The sequence below is a fragment of the Tachyglossus aculeatus genome, chromosome 23 (assembly GCF_015852505.1).
Source record: "Tachyglossus aculeatus isolate mTacAcu1 chromosome 23, mTacAcu1.pri, whole genome shotgun sequence".
NCBI classification, from domain to species: Eukaryota; Metazoa; Chordata; class Mammalia; order Monotremata; family Tachyglossidae; genus Tachyglossus; species Tachyglossus aculeatus.
In genome coordinates, this window is record NC_052088.1 from 31,790,925 (window position 1) to 31,812,588 (window position 21,664).

The window sequence follows — 21,664 nt, forward strand, 5'->3', positions numbered from 1 at the left end:
ACAGTTGGAGGGGGCGTGGCGGAGGCCGAAAGGCCGGCCCTGATTGGTCCGCGGCACTTGGCCCCGCCCCCGGCGCGCTCCACCTCCTCCCTGCCCCCCGTCGGGACACGCCCCCTACCGCCAGGGGGCGGGGCCGGCGAAGGTGACAGTTGGAGGGGGCGTGGCGGGGGCCGAAAGGCCGGCTCCGATTGGTCCGCGGCACCAAGGTGACAAGCAGCGTGGCTCCGTGGAAAGAGCGCAGGCTTTAGAGTCAGAGGTCATGGGTTCAAATCCCGACTCCGCCAATGGTCCAGCTGTGTGACTCTGGGCAAGTCACTTCACTTCACTGGGCCTCAGTTCCCTCATCTGGAAAATGGGGATGAAGCCTGGGAGCCCCCCGTGGGACAACCGGATCACTTTGTAACCTCCCCAGCGCTTAGAACAGTGCTTTGCACATAGTAGGCACTTAATAAATGCCATCATTCACCTGTATATATGTATATATGTTTGTACATATTTGTTACTCTATTTATTTATTTATCTTACTGTCCCCATAGCACCTGTATATATGTCCCCAGCGCTTAGAACAGTGCTTTGCACATAGTAGGCGCTTAATAAATGCCATCATTCACCTGTATATATGTATATATGTTTGTACATATTTATTACTCTATTTATCTTACTGTCCCCATAGCACCTGTATATATGTATATATGCTTGTACATATTTATTACTCTATTATTTATTTATTTTAGTTGTTCATATTTATTCTGTTTATTTTACTTTGTTAATATGTTTTGTTTTGCTGTCTCTCTCCCCCTTCTAGACTGTGAGGCCGATGTTGGGTAGGGACCGTCTCTATATGCTGCCAACTTGTACTTCCCAAGCGCTTAGTACAGTGCTCTGCACACAGTAAGCGCTCGATAAATACGACTGAATGAATGAATGAATGAATACATATTTATTCTATTTTGTTAATACGTTTTGTTGTCTCTCTCCCCCTTCTAGACTGTGAGCCCGCTGTTGGGTAGGGACCGTCTCTAGATGTTGCCAACTTGTACTTCCCAAGTGCTTAGTCCAGTGCTCTGCACACAGTAAGCGCTCAATAAATACGATTGAATGAATGAATGAATGAATGATGAATGAATGAATGAGCCTAGCCCCGCCCCCCCAGGCCGCGCCCCTTTTGGGTCCCCGCCCCCGGCGCGCGTGGCCTCCTCCCCCGCCAGGCCACGCCCCCTTCTTCGGGGGGCGGGGCGGAGGCGGAAGGGCCGGCTCTGATTGGTCCGCGGCACTTAGACCCGCCCCCTAGGCCACGCCCCACCAGGCCACGCCCCCTCCCGCGAGGGGCGGGCCCGCGACGGTGACAGAGGGGCGTGGCGGAAGCGGTAAAGCCGGCTCCGATTGGTCCGCGGCACGTAGCCCCGCCCCCTCGGCCGCGCCCCTCCTGGAGCCCCGCCCCCGGCGCGCACCCCCTCCTCCCCGCCAGGCCACGCCCCCTCCGCGGGGGGGCGGGGCCGGCGACGGTGACAGTTAGAGCGAGCGTGGCGGAGGCGGAAAGCCCGGCTCCGATTGGTCCGCGGCACTTAGCCCCGCCCCGGCGCGCGCCACCTCCTCCCTCCCTCCCCCCCGCAGACCACGCCCTCTTGGACGAGGGGGCGGGGCCGGAGAAGGTGACAGATGAGGGGGCGTGGCCTAGGCGGAAGGACCGGCTCCGATTGGTGGGCGGCACGTAGCCCCGCCCCCCCTAGGTCGCTCCCCGTCCCGGGGCCCCGCCCCCGGCGCGCACCGCCTCCTCCCGGCCGGCCGCCCCGCCTTAAAGCGCCGGACGGAGCGGCGGCCAGCCCGCACCCCGCGTTCCGCGTCCCGCTCCTCGCGCCCCCGCAGCCCTGGCCCCGGTCCCCGGGTGTCCGCCCCCGACCCCACCCCGCCTGCCGTCCGCGGCTCGACCCGGCCGGGACCATGTTTGACAAGACGCGGCTCCCGTTCGTGGCCCTGGATGTGGTGTGTGTGCTGCTGGGTACGTAGCCGCCGCCCGGACCAGACCAGACCGGACCGGACCGGACCGGCTCCCCTCCTCCTCCTCCTCCTTCCCCTCCTCCTCGCCCTCCTCCTGCTGCCGCTGTCCCCCCGCTGTCCGCCGGTCCGCTCCCCCGGGGCCTCTCTGTCGCCGCCCTACCGCCCTGCTGCTGCTACTGCTGCTGCTGCTACTACTGCTGCTGGCGCCTGCGGCCCTGCGCCTGCGCCGCCGGATGCCTCGCTCTGGCCGTGCGTGTGCGTGTGTGTGTGTGTGTGTGTCCGTCTGTCAGAGCGAGGGGGAGCGTTCTGCGTGGTTGTCTTTGGGGGGGCTGGAGGGAGGGGTTCTCTTCTCTAGGGTTCGGGGTGTCTCTGTGTGTGTGTGTGTGTGTGTGTGAGTGGGGGGCCTGGAGGGAGGAGTTCTGTGGTGGAGGTGGGGTGTGAGTGTGTGTGTGTGTGTGTGAGAGAGAGAGAGAGAGAGAGAGAGAGAATGGGAGGGACTGGAGGGAGGGTTGGGTGTGGTGAGGGGGCTCGGGGTGGTTTTGGGGGGGATCTAGGGAGGGGTGTGTGTGATTGTGTGTGTGTCTGTCCATGGGGGGCGGTTGGGGAAGGGGGTGTGTGTGTGTGTGTGTGTGTGTGTGACAGTGTGACTGTGTATGTGCCTGGGGGGTTGGGGAAGGGTGTCTGTGTGACAGTGTGACTGCGGGTGTGTGTGTGTGTGTGTGTGTGTGTGTGTGTGTGTGTGTGTACGTACATGGGGGAGCTGAGGAGGGTGTGTGTGTGTGTGTGTGTGTGTGTGTGAGTGAGTGACAGCCAGGCCCCCCCCCCCCGGGCCGGCTTGGTCCGGGAGCGTGTGTCCGCTGCGGGGGGTCCCTGGGCCGGACCCTCCCTCCCTCCCTCCCTCCGTCAGTCCGTCAGTCCGTCCGTCCGTCCGTCAGTCAGTCCGTCCGTCCCCGTCCGGCCTCGCCCCAAACACCCCCCACGGGGGCCGGGGCCGAGGCCTGACAGCAGGAGACGGCTCAGCTGTCGCCTTCTAGGGACCGCGGGCCTGCCGCCTCCTCCTCCTCCTGGTCCTCCCCCTCCTCCTCCTGGTCCTCCCCCTCCTCCTGCTCCTGGTCCTCCTCCTCCTGCTCCTCGTCCTCCCCCCGTCCTCAAGGCCCTGCCCTGCCCTGCCCCGCCCTGCCCGTGCCCGACAGCTCAGACCCCAGAGTTCGACCTTGGCATCAGCTAGGCCAGGCGGCCTGATGGACGGACGGACGGACGGGCGGGCACACAGAGGGCCAAGGGCCCGGAGAGCCGCTTTTAGACTGTGAGCCCCCTTTTAGACTGTGAGCCCACTGTTGGGTAGGGACCGTCTCTATGTGTTGCCAATTTGTACTTCCCAAGCGCTTGGTACAGTGCTCTGCACATAGTAAGCGCTCAATAAATACGATTGATTGATTGACTGATTCTCCCTCCCCCCCCCCCCCCTCCCCATTCCTCCCGGGGCTCGCCCCTTCTCCTCCCCCCGGTCCGTCCCCCCCATCCAGACCGGGGCCCGGGAAGAAAGGATCCAGTGGGAGGCCACGGAGGAATCGGGCCTCGCTTGTGCTAAGCCAGAGAAAGGGAGAAGGGGCCGGTTGGGGTGTCCTTAGCGGATCCCCCCGAAACATAGAAACGGCAAGCGGGGCCGGGGATTAGCTCTGGAGGCGGGATGCCCTCGGGATACGGACCTTTGGAGGGCCTTTAACGGCCGCCCGAAACGTTGGGGAGTGAGTGGCCCTTGGCCATTTCGGGGACCCCCCCCACGGCTACTAGACGATGGGCATTCCTTTGAGCGTCCGACTTTTTCCACCTAAAATACCCTAAGTAAAAGCAGTAATCGCCTTTAGGCCTCCGAGATGTCAAACCGTACGGAGCTATTTACGAAGGAATGGCTTTCAAATGGGCATCTCGTGTGTGTGTGTGTTCAGAAAAGTGCCATTTTTTGAAAGGCCCGTTTAAACCGCACTTGATGAAATCCCGTCAACTTCATCCGTGTTTGGGTGGAGGAGTTGGAGCGGGTGGAGAAGTAGCACCACTCTCCGACTGTCGTTAGGTTTTCCTGTTAAACGCCCTTTTTATATTTCTACTGTGGGATTTCTTACTGATTAGGATTTTAGAGAGGATGAGTGTAATCGTGAGGGCTGCCGTGCGCAGGGCGTTTTTTTTTTTTGTGGCATTAGTCAGCTGGATTTATTGAGCGCTTACTGTGTGCAGAGCACCGGACTAAAGTGCTTGGGAGAGTACAGTACAGCAAGAAACAGACATACTCTCTGCCCACAAGGAGCTTACGGTCCAGAGGGGGGGACCGAGGTGAAAATAAATTATAGATAAGGACACAAGAGAGAAGCAGCATGGCTCAGTGGAAAGAGCCCGGGATTTGGAGTCAGAGGTCACAGGTTCAAATCCTGGCTCTGCCAATTGCCTGCTGTGTGACCTTGGGCAAGTCACTTAACTTCTCTGTGCCTCAGTTCCTTCATCTGTAAAATGGGGGTTAAGACTGTGAGCCCCCCGTGGGATAACCTGATCACTTTGTAACCTCCCCAGCGGTTAGAACAGTGCTTTGCACATAGTAAGCGCTTAATAAATGCCTTATTATATATAAGTGCTGTGGGGATGGGGTGAGGGGGGAGGTTTGAATAAAGAGAGTGAGTCAGGGCGATGCAGAAGGGAGTGAGAGTAGAGGAAAGGAGGGTTTAGTCAGGGAAGGCCCCTTGGAGGAGATGTGACTTCAATAGAGAAGCGGAGTGGCTCAGTGGAAAAGAGCCCGGGCTTTGGAGTCAGAGGTCATGGGTTCAAATCCCGGCTCCGCCAATTCTCAGCCGTGTGACTTTGGGCAAGTCACTTCACTTCTCTGGGCCTCAGTTCCCTCATCTGTAAAATGGGGATGAAGACTGTGAGCCCCACGTGGGACCACCTGATCAGCTTGTAACCTCTCCAGCGCTTAGAACAGTGCTTTGCACATAGTAAGCGCTTAGTAAATGCCATTATTATTATTATTATTATTATTAATAAGGCTTTGAAGTGAGGGAGAATCATTGACTGTTAGATATAAGGAGAACGGTCATTCCAGGACATGGGTGAAAGGTCGAGGGCGAGATAGATGAGATGGAGGTACAGTCAGAAGGTTAGTTAAGTGCTTACCGTGTGCCAGGCACCATACTAAGTGTTGGGGTAGATATCAGCTAATCAGGTTGGACATGGTCCCTTTCCCCCATGGGGCTCACAATCTTAATTGGGGTTCACAATCATAGGCCATTGTACTATGCACTTTTGAGAGTACATTAGAATTAGCTGACATGCTCCCCGCCCTCAAGGAACTTGCAGTCTAATATTAATAGTAATAATTATGGCCTTCATTAAGCACACTGAATTTAGTGCTGCAGTAGGTGTAATATAAGTAGATCGGCAACAGTCCCTGTCTCACATGGGGCTCACAGTCTAAAGGGGAGGGAGAATAAGTAATTAATCCCCATTTTCACAGGTGAGGAGAGGTTATGAGTTGCTGAAGGTAGCACAGCAGACAAGTGGTAGAGCCAGGATTAGAACCAGAGCTTCTAGTCAGTCAGTCAGTGGTATTTATTGAGTACTTCTTTTTGTGTGCAGAGTACTGTACAGAGCACTTGGGAGAGTACAGAATCACAGAGTTGGTAGACACGTTCCCTGCCCACAAGGAGTTTACAGTCTAATACTGATAATAATTGTGGTATTTGTTGAGCACTTACTGCTTTTCACAGAGTAAGCTCTTAACAAATATTATTTATTATTATTATTATTATTATTATTATTATTATTATATGCCAGGCACTCTAATAAGCGCTGGGGTGGACACAGGTAAACCAGGTTGGACACAGTCCCTGTCCCGCGTCGGGCTCAGTGTAGCATGGCTCAGTGGAAAGAGCATGGGTTTGGGAGTCTGAGGTCATGGGTTCTAATCCCAGCTCCGCCACGTCTGCTGTGTGACCTTGGGCAAGTCACTTAACTTCTCTGAGCCTCAGTTACCTCATCTGTAAAATGGGGATTAAGATTGTGAGCCCCACGTGGGACAACCTGATCACCTTGTATCCCCCAGAACAGTGCTTCGTGCATAGTAAGCACTTAACAAATGCCATCATCATCATCGACCCCCGTTTTCCAGATGAGGGAACTGAGGCCCAGAGAAGTGAAGTGACGTGCGCACGTTCACACAGCAGACAAGTGACAGAGCTGTGATTAGAACCCATGACCTTCTGTCTCCCAGGCCCGTGCTCTATCATCATCATCATCATCAATTGTATTTATTGAGCGCTTACTATGTGCAGAGCACTGTACTAAGCGCTTGGGAAGTACAAATTGGCAACATATAGAGACAGTCCCTACCCAACAGTGGGCTCACAGTCTAAAAGGGGGAGACAGAGAACAAAACCAAACATACTAACAAAATAAAATAAATAGAACAGATATGTACAAATAAAATAAATAAATAAATAGAGTAAAAAATATGTACAAACATATATCCATAGATACAGGTGCTGTGGGGAAGGGAAGGAGGTAAGATGGGGGGGATGGAGAGGGGGACGAGGGGGAGAGGAAGGAAGGGGCTCAGTCTGGGAAGGCCTCCTGGAGGAGGTGAGCTCTCAGCAGGGCCTTGAAGGGAGGAAGAGAGCTAGCTTGGCGGATGGGCAGAGGGAGGGCATTCCAGGCCCGGGGGAGGACGTGGGCCGGGGGATCCTCCAGCACCCTTCTCCCCCAGGACACGCTTTCGGGGTATCAATTAGTCAATCAATGGTATTTATTGAGCACTCACCATGTGCAAGGAACATGCCTATCAACTGTTATACTGTACTCTCCCAAGCGCTTATCCACTAGGCCAAGCTGCTTCTCTTCCCCCAGGTCTAGAGGGGGAGGTAGACATTAATATAAATAAGCACATTACGAATACGTAGATGTGTTGCGGGGTGAATATCAAGTGCTGAAAGAGTAGATCCAAGTGCATAGGTGACTCAAAAGGGAGAGGAGGTAGGAGAAGTGGCCACAAACTGGCCGGGGAAAGACCTCTGGGGAAAGATATGATTTTGATGAGGCTTTGAAGGTGGGGAGGCGGGTGTCATCATGTGAAGGGGGAGGGCGTTCCAGGCCAGAGGGTGGACACGGACAAGGGATCGGAGGGGTGGAAGACGAGATGGAGGTTCGGCGAAGAGGTGGGCCATAGATAAGCAGAGCGTGCGGGCTGGGTAGTAGTAGGAAATCAGCCGAGTAAGGGAGGAAGGGGAGAGCTGATTGACTGCTTTAAAGCCGACGTTAAGGACTTGCTGTTGGACGCAGGGGCGGATGGGCGACCGCTGGAGGTCCTTTGAAAAGTCGGGCCAAGTTGACCGAACGGTTTTTTGTAGGAAACAACAGATCCAGGCAACAGAGTGAAGTCTGCACTGGAGTAGAGAGAGACGGGAGGCTGGGAGGTCAGCAAGGAGGCCGATGCACTACTCAAGGCAGGACAGGAGAAGTGCTCAGATCAGCGTAGTAGCAGTTCGGATGGACTGCAAAGTGATGTTGTGAAGGTGACAGATGGAATACGTGGGTTGAATGAGAGAGATGAGTCAAGGATAACACCAAGGTTATGGGCTTTTGAGAGGGAGGTGAGTGGTGTTGTCTACAGTGATGGTATTAGACCATGCTATTTCTAGTGGGGACTTGTAGCCCAGGAGGTAAAAGCTGTCATATTATTGGGGGTCAAAACCAGAGGGCAGACTTGGTGGTATATGTTTATTCTCAAATATAACGTGAGCCCACCTGCATATAACTTTCCAAGTCACAGGCTTTTTCGTCCTTTTCTTTTAAAGATGTGATGCAGGCACTCTGTGCCTGTAGGAGAGGCTGTCCCATGCTTCTGTAGTGCTACAGTTCCGTACGGAATTCCTCACTAAAATAAGAGGTGCTGCCTTTTAACTTCGGGTCCTCAAATTCTGTCAGGTCTTTTTTTGCAATGAAACATATTGGAAAAAAGAATCTGTTGAAGCGTTTTCCCCCCACTTAATTTATGAATGCATCATTTCACTTTTCCACGCTATGATTTTATTTTTAAACACGGTTTGATCATTTTAAGCTGGTCACCGTGCAGCTCTTAATGGGCTATCAGACACACAGCCTTCAAAGAGAAGTTCAGGATATTTTTGCAGGGACTATCAAAATCATGTGCTAAACTGCTGAAATGTAGTTATCATTGTCCATGATACTTCTGCCTGTCTGTCTTACTGCTGTTGCCAGGGGTGTTTCATAAAGTTCATACTGGTGTTTCCTGCCTGGGACACCCCATTGCCTTGGGAGTGGGGGTGGAAAGTGACTTGAGGTCCAGTAAATTCCTGTTGAATTTCTTCCTTTAATTAGATTCCCAGGAGGTGTTCTGTAAGGGAGCTTGACTGTAATTCGGAGTCCTGGCAGTTTTCCCTGGTAATTTCTCGGGGAATCTTGGACTAGGCAATAAACTGAATGACTGAGCCCCAAATTAGACCTCTTTTATTGGAGATGAAACCTTTCAGAGAATGTCCCTGACACATTTTAAGGTCATCACGAGCTGGAAGGGGCTAAGCGTTTTCACCTGCTTTCCAGTTTCAACGCGGTCACGTTCTGCATGTCCAGATGTTCACGGGTCTGTCTCAAATATTCACACATTTCAATGTCTGACTCCCCATCTAGGCTGTAAGCTCCTTGTGGACAAGGGATCGTGTCGGACAACTCTATTGTATTGTACAGGACTCTGCACACAGGAAGTGTTCAAGTCAGGACCACTCAGTGGTTGATTTTATTTATTTATTTATTTATTTTACTTGTACATATCTATCCTATTTATTTTATTTTGTTAGTAGGTTTGGTTTTGTTCTCTGTCTCCCCCTTTTAGACTGTGAGCCCACTGTTGGGTAGGGACTGTCTCTGTTGCCAACTGGGACTTCCCAAGCGCGTAGTACAGTGCTCTGCACATAGTAAGCGCTCAATAAATACGATTGATGATGATGATGATTGTGTGATCCGTCCTGAGTGGGTTGCTCTCAGGCAGCTGTCCCCAAAAGAGGATCAGGGTTGTGATCTCCACTGAAACAATCCACTGGGAATTTGTTGCCTTTTCCCTGTTACTCCTGTGTTCCCTCTCCAAATGTGTTTATTCATTGCCCCTTTAGTCGTTTTACCATTCATATTATCTTTGCTGTTGTTTACAACGGATAAGACCAATCATTTACTGAGCACCTCCTAAAGGCAGAGAACTACTGGCTTAGAAAATAGGTGAATAAAGTATTTGGCGGTAAGCTCCTTGAGGGCAGGTATCTTGTCTACCCACTCTCTCTTGTTTTGCACTCTCCCAGATGCTTAACACAGTGCTCTGCATACAGTAGGGGCTCAGTAAAGATGATTGATTGGTTGATTGATTGATTGATGTGGTCCTTGTCATTGAGGAGTTTACAGTCAAATACCAGGGCCTCCACAGATTGGTGATGGGTTGATTGACTGACAGGGACAAGAGAGGGACAATGGTCGTCTCATTCATTCATTCATTCAGTCGTATTTATTGAGCGCTTACTGTGTGCAGAGCAGTGTACTAAGCACTTGGGAAGTACAAATCGGCAACATATAGAGACGGTCCCAACCCAACCCACTAGTGCTAAGAGCAGGGAATATGGCTGTGTAATATTCTATTGTACTTTTCCCAAGTGCTTAGTACAGTGCTTTGCACACAGTAAGCGCTCAGTAAATTGAATGAATGAATGTTATCCCAGGTGGAATTATTTGGATGGGGGAAGAGGGGAGAGAGTGATATAATAGTACCCCCCCCCCCCCCCCCCCATACTATATAACATGAGCAGTGCACCCAGGCAAAAGCCTCTGTCAAGAAAAATTCCCAATGTAGTACCCTAGGCAGGTACACAGTCATTTTTCTGACACCGGATTGTGCTGAATCCAGACATGGGTTGTTGGAATAACGTTCCTTATTTCTGCCCTCCCGGGCTATCCAAATCAGGTAATGTAAACACATTCTGGCGAAAATGAGTGTACTTTGAATTTCCAAATTTCCAAAGAGCTTTCATGTCCAATGTTTTATTTATCCTCACAGCATTCCTGTGAAGCTAGGGCAGCCACACGCTGTTTGTCCCCATTTTTATAGATGAGAAGAAACTGAGGCAAAGAGGGAAGTCAAGTGAATTGCCCAGTATCATGGCCTGATCAGGGCGGAGGTAGGACTAGAATCCAGGTCTGTTGACTTCCAGACCTAAGTTGTTCCCACCAGGCCAGGGCAAAAAACAGTTACTGCCACTCTCCTTATCTCTCCCTCCTCTCACAAAATGGGGTTCCCTCACAAAAGTCACCCGCAAATGTCTGAATGCCATTGGTCCCATTCAGGATGCAAGTGGGGATATGCTTGCTTGAGAATTCTGGGTTTTCTTTGAGCACATGCCTCCAGTGATAGATGTGGGACAATTTGGTTGACTGTAAACAAGCACCCTACTGTATTAACTCTCTTTGGCCCTTTTGAAACACCTCGATCCACTCAGAAACTCTTGCTGATAGATAAGCATCGTCCCGAAATTTGGACTGAAGAAATCAGCCTTCATTTTTTCACCTTCTAATTGAAGGTTCAGGGAAAAATAGTCAATTCGTTCATTTGTGTCACCCTTCAATACCTAGTCTCTCTCCTGCTTAGACTAGGACTCCTATGAGGGACAGTAGCTCTGACCTGATCTGCCTGACCTTGGGAAAGTCGCTTTACTCCTCTGTCTGTTTTCCCATCTGTAAAATGGTGATTCAATCCTTGTTCTCCCTCCTTCTTAGTCTGTGAGCCCCATGTGGGATGCGATTCTTCATTCATTCATTCATTCAATCGTATTTATTTTTTCAATCGTATTTATTGAGCGCTTACTGTGTGCAGAGCACTGTACTAAGCGCTTGGGAAGTACAAGTTGGCAACAGATAGAGACGGTCCCTACCCAACGGCGGGCTCACAGTCTAGAAGGTGGAGACAGACAACAAAACAAAACATATTAAGAAAATAAATAGAATAGTAAATATGTACAAGATTATCTTGTATCTAGCCCATCACTCAGTACAGACCTTGGCCAATGCAATTATTATCATCATCATTATTAGTAATAAAACACCAACAACGCCTTGATTACTGCATCAACCTCCTTGCTGACCTTCCTGCCTCGATCGGCCTCTCCCTACTCCGATCCGTGCTTCACTCTGCTGCCCGGATCATTTTTCTAAAACGATGTTCAGGACACATTTCCCCATTCCTCGAGCTCCTCCAGTCATTGCCTATCCGCCTTCACATCAGACAGAAACTCCTCACCATTGGCTTTAAAGCATTCAGTCACCTTGCCCCCTCCTACCTCACCTCGCTCCTTTCGTACCACCCCCCAACCGGCACACTTCACTAATAATAATAATAATAATAATAATGATGATGGCATTTAAGCGCTTACTATGTGCAAAGCACTGTTCTAAGCGCTGGGGGGGATACAAGGTGATCAGGTTGTCCCACGTGGGGCTCACAGTCTTAATCCTCATTTTACAGATGAGGGAACTGAGGCTCCGAGAAGTGAAGTGACTTGCCCGAGGTCACACAGCAGACATGTGGTGGAGCTGGGATTCGAACCCACGACCTCTGGCTCCAAAGCCCATGCTCTTTTCCACTGAGCCACACTGCTTCTCTAATGCCAACCTACTCACTGTACCTCATTTTTATCCATCTCACCGCCATCCTGCCTCGGGCCCAGAATGCCCTCACTCCTCAGATCCGGGGATAATTACTCTCCCTCCCTGTTCAAAGGCTTATTGAAGACACATTACCTCCAAGAGGACTTCCCCGACAGGACTCTTCTCCCATTCCCTTATGCATCGCCCTTGCACTTGGATTTTCTCCCTTCATTCACCCTTCCCTCAGCCCGACAGCACTTACGCCCATATCCAAAATTTATTTATATTAATGTCTGTCTCCCCTTTTAGACCGTACGCTCACTGTGGGCAGGGAAAGTTTCTACCAACTCTGTTGTATGGTCCTCTCCGAAGCACTTAGTTCAGTGCCCTGCACAAAATAAGCGCTCAAGAAAAATGATTGATTCGACCTAAAGACAGAAGCAAAGATCAGTTCAGTGCCCTGCACAAAATAAGCGCTCAAGAAAAATGATTGATTCGACCTAAAGACAGAAGCAAAGGTCAATGGAGTACAGTGGCAAGAGAAGCAGAATTTGCTGCTCTCTGCCCCTGGGAGTCCACAGCTACTACGGTGACCACAGCGCAGATAATAATAATAATAATGGCATTTATTAAGCGCTTACTATGTGCAAAGCACTGTTCTAAGCGCTGGTGTTGCACAGACCGTGCGGGGGCAGCGGATTTTTCCCCCTCCTCGGGCATCCCAGTATCGGAAGCCAAGGCCCAGTGTGACCAGGGTGTCCCTTCTGAACTAGAGGGCCACTCAGAATATAATTGCCCATGTAGGAAAGGGCTGCAGCGTGGGAAGGCAGAAGTTTCTACTGGCTCACTTCAAAAAGACGACTCCCTTAGGTCATCACATTGTTTTTTTTCATGGAGCCAAAATCCAGTTAGTACGCTAGATTTTGAGCAAAACCTTCTCCCGTATTCGTAGCCTTTGATTTGTTTGCCAAGGTCCCTGGGCGGACAAGGAAAACCAAACACCGAGTGGAAAGCACCTGCTTTTTAGGGGATTCCAAAAGAGGAGTTAGAAACAGATGCTTTGGCTGTCTCAGCCTCTGGAGTATTCATCCCTGAGTAGTATCCCTTCAGTTGTTTACAAACGGGTATGCGTGAGGTAGATGAGAAGCACCGTGGCCTAGTGGAAAGAGCACGGGCCTGCGAGTTAGAAGGACCTGGGTTCCAGTGGCTTGCTGTGTGACCTTGGGCAAGTCCCTTAACTTCTCTGGGCCTCAGTTTCCTCAGCTGTAAAAGGGGGATACCTGTTCTCCCTCCTATGCAGACTGTGAACCTCATGTGGGACCAGGACTTTGTCCGACCTAATTAGCTTGTACCTGACACGTACTAAGTGCTGACCGAATACCGGGGGGGGAGGGCGGGGGGAAAATGGATTTTATGCCCTCAAGAAAACCCTGAGAGCTACCCACTTGTTAGGCAGATTCCCCCATACCCAACGGATCACAACTCTCCTCATCTTCCCAACTCTCCTAAAATCCCATCTCCCGCAGAAAGCCGTTCTTGATTCATTCAAAACGGCCCAGTCAAGTGACCCCAACAGCCACCTGTAGCACTTCCCCACATTATTTCTTCAGTATGTAACATTAATAATGATTGTGATATTTGTTAAGGACTTTTAATATGCCCCAAGCACTGGGGTAAACCCAAGGTAATCAGGTTGGACCCAGTCCCTGCCCCGTGTGGTGCTCACATTCTGATAGGGAGGGAGAACAGGTATTGAATCCCCATTTTAAAGGAAACTGAGGCCCAGAAAAGTTGAGTGACTTGCCCAAGGTCACACAACCGGCAAGTGGCAGAGCGGGGATTAGAGTTCAGGTTTCTTCGCTTTAGTACTTGGAAATTGTTTTTGTCTGCCTTTCTCTTCCACTGTATTTTAAGCTCCTTGAAGGCAGAGAGTGGGCCTTGCTTTTGTTCTAGTCTCTCAAACACTAGAGAGTACTTTATAGTCACTAAATACCATTGATTAATTTTGTGGTTTTTGGCTGCTCAGTTTTCAGGAAAAAAACAAAAGGAAAAAAATCACATTAAAATTATGGCTATGTACGAAAGTGCTCTGCAGCTTAGGATAAGGTGAATATCGGGTATTTTTAAGGTATAGATCTAAGTGCAAGGGTGAAGGGGGAGTAGGGAGAAGCAGCTTGGCCCAGTGGAAAGAGCCCGGACCTGGGCGTAAGAAGACCTGGGTTCTAATTCCAGCTCCACCACTTGTCTGCTGCGTGACCTTGGGAAAATCACTTTTAACTTCTCCGTGCTTCCGTTTCCTTATCTGGCAGAAGGGGATTCAGACTGTGAGCCTCATAGGGGACAGGGACTGTGTCCCAGAAGATTAATTTCTGTCTTCTCCAGTGCTCTGCATGGTGCCCGGCACACTGTAAGCACTTGTGACCAACTAGCATTAAAAAAAATGAGTGCTCAGTTGGGGAAAGCCTCGTGGAGGACATGTGATTTTCATAAGGTTTTGAAGGTGGAAAGAGTAATGGTCTGCTGTACATGAATGGGGAGGGAAGCAGCGTGGTTCAGTGGAAAGAGCCCGGGCTTGGAAGTCAGAGGTCATGGGTTCTAATCCCGGCTCTGCCACTTGCCTGCTGCGTGACTCTGGGCAAGTCACTTAACTTCTCTGTGCTTCAGTTACCTCATCTATAAAATGGGGATTAAGACTGTGAGCCCCACAAGGGACAACCTGATTACCTTGTATCTACACCAGTGCTTAGAACAGTGCTTGGCACATAGTAAGCGCTTAACAAATACCAACATTATTATTATTATTATTATTAATGCCAAGCCAGAAGGAGGATTTGGAGAAGGGGTTGGCAGCAAGGTGGATGAGCTGGAGGTACAGTAAGTAGTGTGGCATTAGAGGAGTGAAGTGTGTGGGCTGGGCTGTAGTAGGAAATCGGAGAGGTAATGGTAGGAGGGGGCAAGGTGATTGAGTGACTGAAAGCCGAGGGTAAGGAGTTTCTCTTTGATGCCGAGGTGGATGGGCAACCACTGGAGATTCTTGGGGAGTGGAGAAACGTGGCCCAAACGTTTTTGTAGAAAAATGGCCTTAGAGTGTAGAAGCAGCGTGACGTAGTGGATGGAGCCCGGGCCTGGAAATCAGAAGGACCTGCGTTCTAATCCCAGGTCCGCCACCGGTCTGCTGTGTGACCTTGGGTGGGTCACTTCACTTCTCTGGGCTTCAGTTCCCTCACCCGTAAAATGGGGAATGAAGACAGTGAGCCCCGTGTGGGACAGGGACTATGCCAGCCTGATTAGCTCATGTCTACTCTAGCGCTTAGAACGGTGCTTGTCACGTAGTAAGCGCCTACCACAAACCCTTATTAATTAATCAATAAGCTTGTACTTTTGCAGCCCCGTTCCACTCACTAAACTGACTCTCTGGTACCTCTGAGACTCTGCAACATGTCAAGTGGACCGACTATCTGTCGTCTTCTATTGTCAGTGACAGTTGATCCAACCTGGGGCAGAAAGTCACTGTCCACCTCTTCTCTGGGCATCTGGAGATACTCACGGTCCGCCTTGAGGAGGGACAGAGATGGAGGCCACCCAGTTTAAATGCTTGATGTGAAATTGACCTCATTTAAATAGATTATCTTAATTACCCACTTTTTAGCACAGAGTAAACATTGAATAAATAGTCTAAACTGTAGTAATTATGCTAACCTACTCAAGACTCTTCACTCCCCCTTATTCTAGTAGCATCTTTAGGGCGGCAAGTTTTTAATAGGGAGAAGACTCAATCCACCGGTGGTATGTATTGAGCACTTACTGCGTGCAGAGGACTGTACTAAGCGCTTAGGTGGGTTCAGTGCAGCAGAGTTGGTAGGCACGTTCCCTGAAGGCTTGTCCTATTTTCTTTCTCTTCCTAGGTGTTCCTGTCTAGAAAAGAGAACAGAAAATAGCTGGTGTCCAATTGGGGCAGTAAGTTGCAGGGAAAGTATACTTTGCTTCCTTGAAGTGTGCACGTTTTCATCAGAAAATGATCAGCCAAAGGAAAAAGCGGAGATCCAGAAAGAGCCTCTTCTGTTCCTGTCTAGAAAAGAGAACAGAAAATAACTGGTGTCCAATTGGGACAGTAAGTTGCAGGGAAAGTACACTTTGCTTCCTTGAAGTGTGCACATTTTCATCAGAAAATAATCAGCCAAAGGAAAAAGCAGAGATCCAGAAAGAGCCTCTTCTGAAATCTGGCTCTAAATTATTACACATAATGGAGCTTTCAGTGAGTTTATCTTGCCAGATGAGACCATGGAAACTTTCAAAGGACTGAATTTTTTCCCCCCCTCTCCTCTCTGGATTTTAAGAAATGCACTCTCCCTTTAAAGTCCAATTTGAGTTATGTACTTTCATGGAACACATTGACAGGCTAAGATTTGTATTATTTAATCCCTTCCCTTTTCAGTCACCCTTGGCAAGAAGCCCGTCATATACTTTTTCCTGACTTTTACCCAATCTAGAGAACTGCTGATGGTCTGGGAAGAAAAACAGGAGTTAAAAGTTTCCTTTTTTATTATTATTATTGAAAAGAAAGGCGGTAACAGGTTTAACTCCCAGATTTTACTTCTTTGGAGTCGCAAACCAGTAGTCACACGTCAACTCTTATTGAAGTGGACTTGCAACTTTCATAGAGTTGCCTTACTGCTTACTGTAATTTACGTAGCATAGACCGACATCTTAAGAGGGAAATATTACAGTCGGGAGTAATATTGCAGCTTCTGTGGTAGTTAGACTTTTCAGACTGATTCTCGTTATGACCTCCTGTTCTGTCTCCTTAAGTGCTTGTGGGGGAAAAAAACAAAAACCTTCCAGGTGAAGCATTATGAATTCAGGCGACTAATTCAGAGTAGGTTCAAGCATGATGGCTAGTGTTTAATAAGACCAAAGTTTGAGATAAAAGCATCAAAGTCTTTAAAATAGCTTTCCAACATGCTCGCATAAATTCCATAAAAAATTATGTACACTTTTCTAGAGGCCCTAAAGATCAGGAGTAAGTTATATTTGTGATAATGCATAATGAATTAAATGTAAAAAGGGCTATTTTAGGCTACTATTAGCGCGAAAAATATCTAGCTGGGAAGAGGAGTTCTCTACTCCCCTATTAAAACATAAGTTCTTAGAGGGAAGGGAGTGTGTGTTACACCTCTTTCGCACTCTCCCGAGCAGATTCATTAAAGCATATTTATTGAGCGCTTACTGTGTGCAGAGCACTGGACTAAGTGCTTGAGAAGTACAAGTCGGCAACATATAGAGACGGTCCCTACCCAACAACGGGCTCACAGTCTAGAAGGGGGAGACAGACAACAAAACAAAACATGTAGACAGGTGACAAAACATGGTAGTTCAGTGCTCAATAAATAGTACTGATTGATAGATCAACACGGCAACTAGTTAAGTCCCCATCGGGCCCAGCGCCAGTAAATGACATCTGACGATGCTTTTTTTTTTTTAATCCCCTTTTTTGTTTCACATTTTCTCTTCTTTTCCTTTTTTGAGAGCTGTTTCAAACATATAAAGGCTTGTCTTTACTTATCATGGGACCTTCTCACATTTGTCCTTTCATTGTTCAGTTGCTGTGAACTTGGAGAGAACATTGTTTCAAAGTGCGGATTTATGTTCCCTATCCAAAGAATGTGAAAACAGGAATCTGGGCAGGCGCTTCTAGAACTTCCACCCGGCCTCTAAGTGATGGTTCAGATGGTGTGGATGACACTGTCCCGCCTTTTCAGCCGTACCCTTATAACCAGAGAAAATTTAATTATTAGTGCCATTATCTTTGAATGAGAAGGGAAACTAACGCTTGAAGTTGGGGTCAGTTATGGATGATTTAGGATAAAGGTGTTACCTGGAGAATCGGGGGCAGGGGGTGGTTGTGAAAATGTAGGTCATGTTTAGCCCATGCAACTTGCATTACTAAATTCATGCCTAGGAATTAGGCAGCGAGAAAGGCAGCAAGCAAGCAGTTAAGCATCGCTTCTTCCCCCTCTCCCCCACCCTGCCCTGTTCTTTTTCTTGATCTAAATCCCCCTCATCTGGCTTAGGCCGAGAAAAGGTCCGGGAGGACCCTGGGGAGGTAGTTCTTAAATTCATTTTTTCTTTCGCAACCAAGCATCTCCATGACTGAACATCTCTGAATTGCCCGTGTGTGGTACATATGAAGTGAGTCTCATTGATAAATACTGTTCAAATTGGATCCTGGCAACAGGAGGGCAGTAATCCGGGTTGGCCATTTCTCTTTCTGTGCCCCACTTAGGAAAGGGAGCTTCGGCGGAATCGTGGTTGTGCCATCCGTGGCTTCCCGACTCAGGTGGCACATCAATCATTCACTCAGTCATATTTATTGAGCGCTTACCGTGTGCAGAGCACTGTACTAAGCACTTGGGAGAGTACGATAGAACAATAAACAGACACAGTCCCTGCCCACAGTCTACAATTAAGCAAACGTACTCATCGAGCGCTTACTATGTGCAGAGCACTGTACTAAGCGCTGTAACAACGAGCTTACAGTCTAGAGGTGTGCTTGGCACATAGTAAGCACGTAACAAATACCACCATCATCATCATTATTATTATTGTTATTATCATGATACGTGGGGTATTTAAGTGCTTACCATATGTTTACTTCAGGCCAGGCACTGGGGTAGCTATGAGATCATCGGGTCCCACAGGAGGCTCATAGTTCAAGTAGCCGGGAGAAGAGGTATTGAATCTCTTTTTTGCAGATGAGGAAACTGAGGCACAGGGAAAGGAAGTGACTTTCTCAAGGACACACCAGAGGTAAGTGGCAGAGCCGGCATTAGAACTCAGGTCCTAGGTTCCTGGTGTTTTTTCCCCACTAGGCCACACTGCTTCTCCGGTGGTCCGGGGCCAGGACGCATGATTGTCTGTCGCTGACGAGGTATTCTCTGAGAATATCTCTGAGAGAGTCTGTTCGGTGACCATAGTTTTTCACTTGTTCCCCCCAGCAGGCTTCTCTGTCCAATACAGACCTCTGACAACGGGGACGGGGATGGGGAACCGGGAGAGGAAGAGGGACCGGCTCAGGGCCAACCGCCATCACTAGTGCAGAAACCGAGTGGCCTGGTGGTTAGAGCACAGGCCTGGGAGTCCGAAGGACCTGGGTTCTAATCCCGGCTCCGTCACTTGTCTGCCTTGTGACTTCGGGCAAGTCATTTCACTTCTCCAGGCCTCAGTTACCTCATCTAGAAAATGGGGCTGAAGAGTGTGAGCCCCACGTGGGACAGGGACCGCGTCCAACCTGATTAGCTCGTATCTATCCCAGGGCTTTGTACAGTGCCTGGCACATACTAAGTACTTAACAAATACCATTAAAAAGAAACCCCATAACAGCAACAACTCGAGCACTGGTCCTGTTGGCAGTAGGCCGTATCTTTCCTCTATTCACTAGTGGGGTCTGAGGAACTCTCCCAAATGGCGAGGGGCACGTACCGTATTTTCATGGATAAAGGTCTGTGTGCAAGAGAAACGTTAATTCACCATTGCTTTGGGGGTAACTAATTTTCAGTTTAGTCCTCTTCAACTTTACACCACTTTCACGGAACTAATTGAAGAGCGCTAACCAGGGAACAGCAGGACCTCCAAAATGAAATCTTTTGAGTCTTCTGTAAAAGCCGCCGTCCTGGCAGAAGGTTCCCGTATTGTTATGATGAAATTCCTGTGAAGGATTCGGGCCTTCCTCCAGGCCAGGGACGTGTCTCAGCTAAACTCCTCCAATTTCTCCAGAGGTCGATGCATCTGTCAGGTCAAGCCTTTCAGTCTTAAGTTTTTTTTTTAATTTTTTTGTCTTCCGAAAGGGTTATTGTCACACCCTCCCTTCCGCTTCACCTAGGTGACCTTAAGATGTGTACCTCCTAAGCACTTTGCTATTCACCCCAGCCCCTCAGCACTTTAGGTACATATCTTTATACTCTACGGTTTCCCCTGCCTATAAATTATTTGAAAGTCTGTCTCCCTCCCTAGACTCTAAGCTCCTTGGGGTCAAGGATCGTGTCTAGCCACATTGATTTGAATGTCTGTCTCCCTCCCTAGACTCTAAGCTTTTTGGGGTCAAGGATCGTGTCTACCCACTCTCTCTTGTATTCTCCCAAGCACTTAATAGAGTGTCCTACCTAGAGTAGGCACTCAATCAATACCACGGATTGAGGGCAGGGAGGGAAATGAATTGTGGTTAGCTGTTGGGAGTGATGTACCCAGAGAGATACAGAGTGAATTTATGACCTTGCTCCATCTATACCTGAACTTAATCATAGCTCCGTTTGTGAGCCTGTCATTTTTCTTTGCCTCCACGTGTTGATTTTTTCCTCCCCCTCAGTTTTCCCATATGGAATCAAAATTGTAGTTTTCTGACTGATTCAGGTGTTCTCAAGACTAATTTATGGTTGTCCCGTAATGTAAAAGAGGGAGAGCTTCGCTTCGCTAATGAACTCAATATGTTGGTTCCTCTATTAAAAGGAAAAAGCCTTGAGGACCCTCAAATTCCTAAATATAGTGATGCTATTACGTTTTTAGTCTATAGTTTCATTGTCGTCGGAACCCCCTGTTGAAAAATTAGTTTACTTCTCTTGTTGAGACCCTATTTTCTCTTCAGAAGTGGTCATTGATGTGCTAATTAGGATCTTGCATCTAAGTACAGTACTGCCTTGATTCTTGGGTTATTTGTAAAGGTCAGAAGCTGCACAGATGAACTTTTCAGCAAAAATGTGAGCACTTCCTCCCAGCCCCCTACACAAAATGATGATGATGGTGGCATTTATTAAGTGCTTACTATGTGCAAAGCACTGTTCTAAGCACTGGGGGAGGTTACAAGGTGATCAGGTTGTCCCACGGGGGCTCACAGCCTTCATCCCCATTTTACAGATGGTAACTGAGGCACAGAGAAGTGACGTGACTTACCCAAAGTCACACAGCTGGCAAGTGGCGGAGCCGGGATTTGAACCCATGACCTCTGACTCCAAAACCCGGGCTCTTTCCACTGAGCCACACCGCTTCTCTTGCTGTTGCTTTGGCAGTGTGGATAGCATTCTGTTTTCTGAATCACAGCTCTCTTATTAATGGTCCCAGAATAATCAAGTTTCTGAGCATTTATATGGGGCTCATCACTGTTGAGCCCAATATTCCAATCAGAGATTATATAGGAAGAAAAAACTAGCGAGGGAAAGCAGCATGGCCTGGTAGAAAGAGCACGGTCCTGGGAATCAGAGGACCAGGGTTCTCATTCCGGCTCTGCCATTCTTCTTCTGCATGACTTTGGGGGAGTCTCTTCACTCCTCTGGGCCTCAGTTTCCTCATCTGGAAAATGGGGATCAAATTCCACTCCCTCCTACTTAAGCTGTAAGCCCCCTATGGGGCTGGGACTGTGTCCAACCTGATTATCTTCTATCTACCCCAGCACTTAGAGTAGTGCTTGGCGCTTCACAGATACCATAATTAATTAGAGGGAAGCTTCTCCCACACCCCCACATCATTGTGCCAAATTATATAAGAGGAAAGAAGACTTATTTTAGGGCATCTAAGGCAGAGAGTATAAGTGGCTAGATAATTGTGTGTACTGTAATATTAATAACATGGGCTTGCTCCTTTGAAGGCTTGACTCACCCAAATTAGAAGGGCTAGGATCCTCTTTATAGCTCTAGGTAGCTCATTGATTTCTGAGGCCCACTTTTGCACAGAAGGTGCCCCCCTGTTTTCAGAGCAGTGTTTTAATTTTGGGGGTTGAAACTGCAATGTTCCCTCTCATGTAAGATGCCCTCCAAAACTATTGGATTTTGAAGATATTGAAAGTTCCAACCAAATGAATTTGTACCGATCCCAGCGCTTAGAACAGCGCTCGACACACAGTGAGTGCTTAACAGATACCATTTGAAAAAAGAAAAGTCACCAGCCAAAATGAAATGGCCCATCTGGAACAGCGTAAGTACCTGGAGACAGATGAAAG

At 48.9% G+C, this 21,664-nt stretch overlaps 1 protein-coding gene across 3 annotated transcripts in view; it reads left to right on the forward strand.

The window, feature by feature from the left end:
- Positions 1 to 1,859: 1,859 nt before the first annotated feature.
- Positions 1,860 to 21,664, forward strand: part of PLPP1 (phospholipid phosphatase 1) — a 144,787-nt gene continuing 124,982 nt past the window's right edge. For 2 of the 3 annotated variants that reach the window (XM_038765440.1, XM_038765442.1), the window contains exon 1: positions 1,860 to 1,999. In XM_038765440.1, coding sequence (XP_038621368.1) covers positions 1,942 to 1,999 — 58 coding nt within the window. In that variant the 5' untranslated portion in view covers positions 1,860 to 1,941. The remainder of the gene's footprint in view (positions 2,000 to 21,664) is intronic. The other variant, XM_038765443.1, reaches the window with a different exon arrangement.